General features: G+C 39.4%; 2 protein-coding genes across 2 annotated transcripts; one reads left to right on the forward strand and one right to left on the reverse strand.

Moving 5' to 3' along the window:
• Positions 1–4,687: 4,687 nt before the first annotated feature.
• On the forward strand, positions 4,688–5,233 carry LOC103710397 (uncharacterized). Its single transcript, XM_008796089.3, has one exon. It carries the CDS (start codon positions 4,688–4,690, stop codon positions 5,231–5,233), a length of 546 nt encoding a protein of 181 aa, XP_008794311.3.
• A 5,687-nt stretch (positions 5,234–10,920) lies between these two features.
• On the reverse strand, positions 10,921–11,559 carry LOC103710396 (transcriptional regulator SUPERMAN-like). Its single transcript, XM_008796088.3, has one exon. It carries the CDS (start codon positions 11,557–11,559, stop codon positions 10,921–10,923), a length of 639 nt encoding a protein of 212 aa, XP_008794310.3.
• Between the last annotated feature and the right edge of the window lie 645 nt (positions 11,560–12,204).

Raw genomic sequence — 12,204 nt, forward strand, 5'->3', positions numbered from 1 at the left:
AGTTATTTTAGACCCTTGGACTGAACTAGTCCTAAACCTTGCAGCTGGCTGCCCTAAGTTGGGCCCAACAGGGGCTTGCAATTGTGATAAGAAACTTAAAGTTGGCCTTAGAAAGGCCTTGCATCTTCCTGACGGCCTCAAAAAAGGTAAAGAGGTTCCAACCCCTTGGAGCCTGGCCCAAGTCCTGCCCACCGGGTCCCCAGGCTTCTAGCCTGTGCCAATTTTTGGTGCACATATCTTTGACCCGGAGAAAAGATTGGGTAGAACTAGTCAAATTCATCACGGCACAGCTTCAACCTATGTGAGAGGACCAAAAACGATGTCATCGTATTTATCCCTCATACTATTTGTTGAGCATGTTAGAACTGAGTCCTGGCCAACTAATGTTACAACCCAAAACCTCACACGAAAAGTTTAGCTGGAAGGTATTTTTGTGAATTCCTTGAGCATGTTAGAACCGAGTTCCTGGCCAACTAATGTCACAACCTTGAACCTCATACAAAAATGCTAGCTTGAAGGTATTTTTTTGAGTTTCTTAGTCTTGTATAAGTACCAAAGATCTTCCCGGCGAATAATCGATATGGGATTAAACACGTGCCCGCACGAGTCTTCACATCCTCCCTCCATTGAAGCTCTAATATCTTTATCAGGCTAAGAGTCCAAATCCATTCAAATCTAATCACAAGTACCACAATCGACCTGTGACCAGCCTTATTAAGCACGTGTTGTAGTGTCTCCTAGTCCACATAGACTATAAGTCGGATCTGCTCTGATACTGTTCTATTACAATTCTGAACCTCACCCAGAAAGGTTAACCGAAAAGTAGTATTTTAGGTTTCTCGATCTTATATAAGTATGCAAGATCTTCTTGACGAATAACCAATATGGGACTAAACTCATGCCTGTATGGGTCCTGACAACTGAGCCCCAAAGAGGGAGAGGTAAGCATGCCCTCCAATTGTACTTTCGCTGGCCTGGTGATTGGGCTACCAATGGCTGAATAGTTCATTGAAAGTTTGTAATGTTTAGAGGTGCAATGACCAAGGAACTGCCCTCAGTATGAAATCATGAAGGCTCAAGGGCTTTACCTTTTGATCTCTAAATATTTTACTAACCTAATGAGGCTACGCTCGATTCCAGTCCCATTAGATTGATGACTAGGCTGGTTTCCATGCCTATATATCACACGATATGAAGTACATTATTGAATTATGCTATGATTTTTCTATGCGCAAGAGAAATGTAAATGACTGCTTCGTTGCTGAATTAGATATGTTCTCTTCATAGTTGCTGAATTAGATATGTTTTCAGTAGGACTGATCCTAGCACCCAACAATGCATTATTACATTTCCAATCTCTTTTCATTATACATCGACCAAGATGGTTTGGAACTAAGGCTGCCAAATGAGCAAACAGTTGATGAGCCAGGTCATGGTCAATTTAAAATCTAAGTTGAGTTTGGTTTGCTTGACTAGCCAACGGGCCAAGATGGTGCTAGAATTATCTTTCCCGAACTAATTGGCTTGATTAAGCTTGAGATATGAATATATAATTTTTAATAAAATTTATCTTTATATTTGTTTAATAAATAAATATAATTTATATAAAATAGAATGTATATCAACTCCATGATTATGAAATAATTAAAAAAAAGTCAAAATATATAAATAAAAGTATTGAAATATCTCAAATCTCTTACTGGATCTGCTAAACAAGTTATTTATGAATAATTTAAGTTCGGTTTGAAGTTAAATAAGTTGGCTTGAAGAAGCTATATTGGCTATGCATTTAGTGGATCTTGGTTGGATCATCATAGTAGTGTTAGGTTAAAGTAGCTCTTTTTCCTTCTTTTTTTTAATCTTAATAGCTTCCCCCTTTAATAGGATTGTAGAAAATACAATGTATGACCAACCAAATAACACGTAATTAACGTCATCTTGTTTGATGGCAGGCCATCTTGTTTGATCGCTCAAAAACATTTCTTATACGAACGAGAGATACTAATCACATAAGCTAAGCCCCGGTCAATAGTGTCATCTCCTGTTTTCTAATAATATAGTTCACCGGTCGAGCTAGAAGCCTGGCGATCGGTTGACGGACCAAAACAATAGAACGTCCAAGGAGCAAAGGCGAGAGCAGTTGGAAAGCGAGTGAAGCCTTTCTACTTGCGTCCAACTCGCATGACCTCAAAATGCCCAGTGCCGCCCATCTATGTTTCTCCGTTCGAATTCCCGTCGTTCAAAGCCTCAACGCGGTTTTCCAAAGCTCATTTCGTGCTCCCCTACCAGGCAATGACGCTTTGTTTGTGTCATCGCTTACGCTGTCTTCAGCTTAATTTACAGGGTTTTATAGAAAGAAATGGAGAAGCTTTCCATGTGCAAGGCCAAATTTGTAAGCCATGCAAGTTCCATCTAATGTTGAGGGGCCCACTTTCCAGTAGTACTCTAGCTCATCACAAGTTGTCTTACTAATTTTTACAATGCTCTGATGATTCTTTTGAAGCTTTAATTACACAATTTATTGACTGGGAAATGGCATGCATAAGGTTCCAGTCTTGTGCTGATTAAATGGCAGCTGGGTTTGAATAGATGGACTTTGTTTTCTACGTTACATAAAGCATTGAGCAGTGAAGCTGTGGAGCAATCGGTTTTGCATGCCATATGCATGAAAGTGGCTTGCTACGTGATGGCAAATTGTGTTTAATAAACTAGCTCATCTTTGGTTGTCTTAGAGGTCAATAGCAGTGCCAAATCCATTCTTTGCTCCTTCCATTAGGATACACTTCTAGAATATCATGTTTCCTCCTCATTGTTTTCTAACTCCTATATATAACCCAGCTAGAATATTGCAGGGAATGTTTGATCAGTTCGGTTCTTGGTTACAATGCACATCTCAGACCTTCCATCCTCTCCCTGCAAAATTAAATGTTGGCTAGCGAAAATTTGAAGAGTTTACTAGAAAGTTTTAGAACTCTAATGGATATCACAGTTTAAACAATCAGCCAACAAAACTGAGATCCACTGTTTGGTATCCTCCCCTCAGTGTATGCACCGTGGGAAATTGAGATTTGAGCTGTAAGGTGTCATTGCCCCCATATTTCTTGTAAATAATACAAACATATTCTTCCATAGTTTAATTCTAATGGTTTTTGCATAAAGTAAAAATGTCACCTAAATATTGAAAACTGGAAATTATGGCAGACATCCTCCTTAACGACGCCTTTTTTTCCCCTGAAAAATAATAGTTGGTGCATCACTATTTCGAGTCAAATTCAGAACCTCTCCTCAGCACAAGTGTTGAGGATGCCGAACAGTGGAATCATGGGTCTTAACACCTTCTCCTTGACCAGACCATTAGATTTAAACAACCCAATTTCTTTACTCATCTGGGGCCTAACACACATTAAAGAAGTACAATGGACAAAGAATATTATGTTCAGAATCCTTTGAGTTCTGAATAGGCCAGATGGTTATTCAGTGATTAAAAATAACATGCAAATAAACCATAGTCTCTGTTCCTAGGCTTGCTAGAGACCAAAAATAACATGCACACATTAAAGAAGTACAATGGGCAAGGAATATTATGTTCAGAATCCTTTAAGTTCTGAATAGGCCAGATGGTTATTCAGTGACTAAAAATAACATGCAAATAAACCATAGTCTCTGTTCCTAGACTTGCTAGAGACCAAAAAACAACATGCACTTTCCAAGTGAATTCTGCACCTATTTAATTTATAAGCTTTTCCAAAATTAATTTTGTTTGTTAAGTTACAACCTTCTTCTTGCAACCACAAAAACTAGCCAACTGCTAACATCTGCAAACAAGACGGTCCACAAGTCCACATTTATATGTATATAAAAGCATGTATTTTTAGGTACCATTTACTTAGTCAAATGTTGAATACTTTATAGACGAATTCCTACATACGCATATGACAGCACGACTCTCAAGTCACCATGTATGTTGACGAAGTGTTCTCATAATGCTGATGACCTTCAACACTTCACATGATTAAAGAGAGACTTCTGACTTCACTTGCAATCGACAAACATTCAGTGTATATAATGCACTCGATCTATAAGCCGGGTCTCGTACGCTGTCAAAGATTGTATATAAAGTTCAAAATTAGACTCATAGTCATAGGCTACATCAATTCTGAAGCGTTTATGAAACTAGAAAACCTAGTATGCTAATGTGAATAGGAGTCACAAGGTCCAAGAGGACTTCTCCTAAAAGGTCCAAGAGTCTATACATAGAATATATGGTGATTTACATACAGATAAAACTACTTTGATATAGATGGGAGGAGAAGGTGAAGGGTGTTTCACCTGAATTCCCATTGGGTCAACAGTCATGATTGGAAGCAACAAGACCTATAGCTGCGGGAAAGTGTTACCCAAATATAATATACCAACCGGAATGTGGAAGGATACGCGGTGAGCCAGAATGCAACAAGGCCGGCCAAATAGAATACTACCTAAAACTAGACGTTAATACCGTGTCCCCCTCAGATCACCTTCAATTCTAAGACGCGCTGACAGTAGCAATGTTTTGTGATTGTCTCTTTTCACCCCTCCCCCACACCAACTTCTTCCTTTACAAAACGCCACACCCCCCAAATTAATCTTCTCCATCCCTCCCTCCCTCCCTCCCTCCCTCTATCTCCCCATAGATTGAGACTTGGACATGGAAGGTGGTCACAACAAGGGCACCAAGGCCTCGAGCAGCGAGGCCAGCTCCCCGGAGCCAACAACCGATGATGCTGGGACCATGCGACCCTACTACGAGTGCATGTTTTGCAAGAGGGGGTTCACCACTGCACAAGCCCTCGGCGGCCACATGAACATCCACCGCAAAGATCGAGCTAGGATGCAGCATGGTCGGATGGTGTCTTCAGTCTCTGGACAGGCTGAAGAGAACTCGGAAGGCTATGGATATAATATCCCGTACTCGTACCACCACCAGGCCTATTCTCAGGTCTCCGAGTCTTTGAAGAACTATAGCTTGTGCTTCCCAGCATCATCTTCCGGTGGTAGGGATTCAAGGGTGTCTAGGGATGATGATATGGGCTCGCGGAGGCAACGTGAGCTGATCCGTTTTGGTCAGGGGTTGCAGCTGGGCTTGGGCATGCATTTCGGTGGCTCGAGTGCTGTGTATGAGGAAGAGAAGGGGAAGGACGTTGATGGTGAAGGGGAGCTGGATTTAGAGCTTAGGTTGGGCCATCAGCCCTAGGATAGACTATACTGTCATATGAACTACATTACATTCTACAGTAAGGGTTTGCTTTTGGTTATATGTATATGACTACAGAAGATTTTCTTACGAGGAAAAAACATTTTTCTTTGTCATGTGAGTTCATCAGTGCTTTAGACAAGAAGAAGAATGAGATCAGGAGATCAAGAACAGGGAGGAGAAGATGGTGATGAAGACTGATGTTGGCAAAGATAAAGAGCAACGGGGAATTATAGATTGAATTCAAATGGGATTTTTGAAGGAGAAATCTACGAGGGGTGAGTATTATAGATCTGTGATGAACGTTAGAGCCATTTGAAGTTTTCATATCTGTAGTTTTACTTGAGTTCTCGAAAATTTTGTTTGTTTGACAATATTACTCAAAACAATGCTCTCCGTTTATTACTTGTTCTAGGCTTCCAACATGCATGACAGCCTTTAACTTCCAGAGAGCCGGTAACAAAAAGTACGAATTACTAGAGAGAATAATTTCATTGTACTAAACTTCCCATGAGATAAAATATGAATTTCTTACCCTCAAAAAAATCTTAAAGGAGTTTCTTTAGAGATTCTGAAGAAATTTGACGAAATGCAGCGAATGCTTTAATTCTGCTTCATCTATTCGTTTCACTCATTATGTTTTAGTTGTTCGAATTTTTTAGAGTCTTCAACCGCAAGTAATCTCTCAAAGTGTGTCATAAATGTCTTATGACGCAATTATCGCTAGGGTAACTGCATACCCTTTTTATGATTATATAGGGTTACCATGTTTATTTGAGTATACATGAGTCGCTTAGCTACAACTAACATATTAAACGAGAACTTGTGGTCGTGCAATGTGTCATCTTGGTGTCCTTTTTTATCACCTACAAGGTCCTGAGTTGCTTAGTGGATTGCAAAAGGTAGAGAAAGTGGAAAATGGACTTCACCAACAGCACCGCTGCCATTTCTCATAGGCTCTAGTTTGGTAATGTAATATATTGGTCTTCAGTTCCACTAGATGTGCAAGATGTATTGATTTATTTTTTTCTTTAGTTCTCAATATAGCTTTTTCTCATATCAGTTTTAACAAAACAATCGCTCTTCATGTTGAACCAATATATGCTGTACTGGTGCTTTCAAGGTCATGCATGACGTGATGGTGCGATTTCAGGGTTTTGAAATGCACCATTTCCCTACTTGATCTGTGTTATCATGCAAGTGGGCAGTGTCTTGGTTTAATAATACTTCATATTGGCGTAAGTAGTGGAGTGAATAGTTATGTTTAATCAAGTCTGTGGTTTTCTTGTCTTCCTCAGCAAAAAGAAAAAAGATTCTCTTTTAGTAACTATGGTATAAGTTTTCTTGCTGCCAAAACCCCGTCTCCTCTTGGATGGTTTTTCTCAGGGTTAAAAAAATAAATAAATAACACGAAAGAGATTGTGGTTTCCTTGAACTTTCTGCTGATGATCCGCACTTACTAGTTACCAGCGACATTAAGTTTTCAGTTTGCAGTGCCTCTCACGCTAATTAATTTAGAGTGCTTGCCAGTAGTGTGAATGTATGCATCACCTCGTATTCTATTTATGATGGTGCCTCGAAGTTGGCTTTCTAGGAAGTTCATGAAGTGGAAGGACACTTGTCATCTCATTTGCTCCTAAACCTACAAATGTTCCACAAAAAATTCTGGTATCTATTGTTGTTTTCTTCTTCCTGAGAAAATGATGAGTACTATATATTGTTTTCAATTAATCTATGACATCATTAATAGTAAGCTGGTAATCTGTAATCACCTTGGTTTTCTAGTTTGTGCTAATATAGTAGCATGAGAAATGTTTGTTTGAGGAAAACATCAAATTTGTTGCAATATGGCCTAGTCGTCAATCTCCGTTACAAAACATTATCACTTGAGGGTCACCCGATAAAATCCTATATATAACTACCCTTCCAACTAACAAGGAGCTCCTCTTTTGGCATGAATTGAAGGAGAGGGGAAGGAAAGTCACATGGACAAAATGCTTTAAAATTGGTGCAAGCGAATGAATGATAAGGAATGAAGCGCTTTAAAATATGTGCGGGTGGCTTAATAATGGATGGAGTACTTTAAGATATGGGTAGGCAAATGGATGATAGATGATGGAGCGGTTTGAGATCTATACAGGCGGATGAATGATACAAGATGAATATGCTTTGAGATCTATGTAGATGGATGGATGATAGAGGATGGAATGCTTCGATATCTGTGCAAGTAGATGAATGACAAAGGATGGAGTGCTTTAAGATTTGTGTAAGCAGATAAATGATAGAAGATGGAGTGTTTTAAGATTTGTGTAGGCGGATTGATAAGGATGGAGCACTTTAAGATCTGTGCACATGGATGGATAATAGAGGATAGAGAGCTTTGAGATTTGTATAGGTAGATAGACGACAAAGGATAGTGCTTTAAGATTTGTGCAGGATGGATGATGGAGGATGGGGCACTTTAAGATCTGTGTAAATGAATAGATGACAGAATGGGATGCTTTGAGAGCTATGCGGACGGATGAATGACAAAGGATAGAAAGTTTGAGATTTGTGCAAGCTGATGGATGATGGAGGATGGAGTGATTTGAGATTAGGGCTAGAATTAGGCCTAGGCCGGGTCGACTTCAGGTTGAGTTACGGGCTAGGCCCATAAGATTTTATACCAAGTTTGGGCTTAAATATACAGCTTATATTTCTTTTAGGCTGAACTTAGGTATATCATTGGCTCATCCCAAGCTTGATCTGAGCCTAAGACCAAGCCCAGATGGGGCCCAAAATGGAGCCCGAACCCAACGTATACTCAGCTTGAAACAGAGCCTAAATTAACTTGGGTATTTGTTTATGAACTGCTTAGAAAATAGAATGTCATTTCTAATTGTGTTATCACTTTGATTTTTTGGTAAAGATATTTCTGATCTTCGGATGGATGTTGATATGAAGCTATAGTATTTCATTAAAAAAAATGAAGCTACAACATAAAAGATTGAAAGATTAAGCTTCAATTCATGTTTGGTCCAACCCAATTTTTGCCCAAACGGATAATTCGGACTAGCCTAATTGGGTTTGAGTCGAGCTCGGGCCTAGGCTCAAGTTGGGATTTTCAAAACGTTTTCGAGCCGGACTTACGTAGGAGAGTGGCCTAACCCGGCCCGGCCCGGCCTGCTTTAACTTTATTTGAAATCTCTGCAGCTGGATGGATGACAGAGGATGTAGTACTTTGAAATATGTTTAGATAGATGAATGACGGAGGATGGAGTGTTTTGAGATCATGCGAAAGCAATGATCTGACCTCTCTGAATCAAGAGTATTTGTCTTTTTTTCTTTATTAATGGTGTTAGGATTCAGATAGACAACTGCACCATATTGCAATACAATAAAATTTTGGTTGCTATTTAAAATTTTTTAAATTTTTAGAATTTAAGTTTAATCTGTCCAAATTTGAAAGGATATCTCTGTAATTTTTTTCTAAATAATATTTGCAAAAAAAACTTTTTCTCTTCTTGCAAATAAGTGACGCGGTCATCATTCATGAGCTGGGAACTAACAACGTGGCTCCTACTTCAACCCCTGACGCTCTCAATGTAATGATCTCCTTGCTTTTATTGCAAAGGCCGTCATGGTCCGGGAGAGATGCCCAATCCTCTTTATACTTCGCTTTTTTCCTCGGACTGACACCCCTATCCCTTCCCTCCCTATAATGGAAACGGCCATCATGTCCGTGACTCGTCAAACACTGCCCATAAGCACTCAAAATACATAAACATAATGAAACCAAAAAAAAAAAAAACAGTCATTGGGAAACGCATATCAAGAGAAAACCAAGGCTGAGAAAGATCACGACTCGAGAGAGAGGGAGAGAGAGGGCGGGGGGGCAATGGGTAAATATATAACTACAAGAAATATTCTTGTATGACTTCGATTTTGTGAAACTTCCCCTTCAAGTGGGTATACTTCTTTGAGTTTGCAATCTTCAACTCCAAGGTAAGCATGGAAGATTTTTGTGGATGATGAAATTAATGACCTTCCAAGTTTTCACTTCTGTTTAGAATTAGGAGGAGTTCGGTTTGCATCAGTTTGTAGACGCTAGAGATACTGAGCCTGAGTAATATTGTGGGGAGAAAGAAACTAAGATGAGATATTAGAACTACAATGACAAGACTCTCAAGAGGGACTATCCGTTTTGACACTATTATCACCCAAGCATGCTCTGTTGCAGAGTTCAGATGATCCAGGGTGCTAGCATGATGGTTAGCTTGCACACTGAGCACCGAACTGAACTTGTGAAAAATGGAACAATGTTCTCTAATTTTCGTAGATAATCTCAATGGATGTTTATCTCAAAGAACACCAATTTCAAATCTATATTAGAAGTGCATTAACTGGAAAATTTGTCGTTGCAATCAAAAATTAAGTGCCACGTTATCTTCTTTGGAATCACATCTTACAGGACTTTCAAGGGGTTCATCCATCCAAGACACTCATCTAAGCATGCTTCGTTTCAATATTCTTACAGAATTAGAAGCCAAAAGCATGCCTGTTGCATTGCAAAATGTGGGCCTAGTGTTCGTCATATATGTGATGTTCAATAGAAACCAATAGTTGGACACATGCAAGGAAAATCAGTAATATACTCTAGTAAATGGAGGTTACAACTCAAAGATGTTAATCTAAAAAAAAAAAAAAAATCTTGCTTCTGCAGAGTAAAGTGCATCAATATGGAAAGTGATTGAATTGTATTCATCCGCCTTATGTTTTTTCTGAAAAATGATGGATCCATACCTTTTAAGATAATACATAGCCTTTCTATTTTTAAAAAAGAGCTACTAGATCTACCTTCAGTCTAACTCCAACTTATAAGAAGGAAGTTATATCACAATTCACTTATGCATGGAACTTTTCTTTGCATGAACAAGTTCAGTCTAAAAGTTCTAATAGCATGACAAGTTCTATGATGACCATTTAATATGATGAATGATGATCTCAAAGAAGCAGTATGCTATACCTTTATGCTAATTATAGATGCTTTATCTTTCACATTACCATTAGTGTACATAACGCTTTTAAATACATCAATGAGAAAATATGAAATTATGCACTCAATCTTTGTAAAGAAAATTATTGAAGTAAACTCTCTTTTTCTTAACTGGTAAGGACTACAAGTATATATTGCAATCTTAGTGCAATCAAACATATGATTCGATGCATTCTTCTATATTAAAAAGCTAATTCTGGAGGGAAGAAAAAGGGAATCGATAAACCAAGCATATAGTTTTTGTTCAATCTCCTATTCTGAAGATCAAAAGCACTACAGCAACGGTCCTCCTTTCCTTGAGAGAAACTGCAAGAAAGTTCAAAGAGAGAGAGGATTTTCGATATATGTTCAGCTCATTGCATAGTTATATAATAGAATTCCACATAATGCACACTATTAAGAATGAAAGCAAAAAATCATACTGCCTACAAGCACCATTTCATTCAGAAGTGCAGCCACAGTTTCCTGAATTAGTACATATTTCTAGACGAGTCCATCTAGTTTCTCTACCAAATGATCGATAGAGATCTCAACTTAAACAGAAACATTTCATCTAGATACTGATCATCATATATTCTTCTACTACATGTAGACTTGCAGCTGGGAAAAGAAAGCAAATGATAACCAAATACCACAATACGTAATAATGCACTTAAGTGTATCCAAGTCGAAGCTCTAAATCCAAAACATCTTCCTCTGCATCACCACAAGTTCCAATCTCCAAGTCCAGTCTCACAAGCTCCCTTTCCTTTCTTACCACATTAGCCGTGCCTTCCTCCACAAGATCTCTGAACTCTTCAACCCCAAAAAAGGTCTTCACTGTCTCCATGCCCTTCAAGTCTCCACCTCTCGAGCAGAACAGTTCAGCCGAGGAGGCCGAAGATGATGTGGAAGAGAAGTGAGTGAGAGGAGAGAGAAGGGAGGGGAATCTATAAGTCCTTGGAGAAAGCTTAGTATCATGACTAGCAATAGAAGGTGGTGAAACATTAAGGTTAGGGATGAAGGTACCACTCGGATTAGGGTTAGGGTTATGGTTAGAAAGTGGGAGATCCCATGGTGGAGACTGCCTCAACCTAGCTCTGTCCCTTCTATGGACATTCATGTGACCCCCAAGAGCCTGAGCTGACCTAAATTCCCTCTTGCAAAAGCTGCAAGTATATGACCTTGGAGGCCATGAGAACCCTCCTATCAAGCCACTGCAAAGAGTGTCCCCCTTTCCCACTTGGCTATAACTCCATGGCTCCCTAACCTTGTTGCTGTTGTCTCTGGAGCTTCTTCCACATCTCTCCATGGATCCCTTGTGTTCAGCACAACCTACAAAGCTCACAAGAGCTCTAGCCTTGGTGAACCAGATAAAGAGACACTTTATAACACCTTAGAAAGATGTAGCCAAATGAGAAGGCAAGTACTGAATACTCACTCACCTGAGCAGTGTAATCATAACATGAACTTGAAGCCTCTATTGTTCTCTCTTTCCATGTCTACTTATGTCTTTCCTTCTTCTACTTTTCTTTGGTTTCACTTGCTGGCATTATTATTTCATCTGACGGGAGAGTAATGGGGCTGCAGAAGTGCCCATCAAACTGTAACCCCGAAACTGAAAATCTCATTCACGGTACCACCTGCAAATGTCTGTTACTATAAATGGGCAAGGCTTATCAAATGTGGCACTCAAGGAACCTGCCAACTGATATGCCCTTTGCCATTTCTGGGAGCACCTTGTTCCAACTCTTCCTTGAGTTCTCCTCGGTCTGCACATGAGAGGAATGGGCACTGGATAGGTGGGGCAGTATGGGAACAAAGGCATTGGTTTAATGACAAGAGACTAGCACAGTGAAAGTTTTGGGACACAGGGTAAGCCATTATTGGATTGGTTCTTGTGATTTTGCTTTTAGTTTTGATGCTTTGACAACTCTCAATGCTCTAAGGACCAGGC

Source organism: Phoenix dactylifera, chromosome 6, assembly GCF_051530095.1.
Source record: "Phoenix dactylifera cultivar Ajwa chromosome 6, Ajwa_hap1_PhDact_Kaust_v1.1, whole genome shotgun sequence".
NCBI classification, from domain to species: domain Eukaryota; kingdom Viridiplantae; phylum Streptophyta; class Magnoliopsida; order Arecales; family Arecaceae; genus Phoenix; species Phoenix dactylifera.

Bases quoted from the DNA above. Each gene is read 5' to 3' on its own strand.
- LOC103710397 (XM_008796089.3), top strand. From the start codon at position 4,688: ATGGAAGGTGGTCACAACAAGGGCACCAAGGCCTCGAGCAGCGAGGCC.
- LOC103710396 (XM_008796088.3), bottom strand. From the start codon at position 11,559: ATGGAGAGATGTGGAAGAAGCTCCAGAGACAACAGCAACAAGGTTAGG.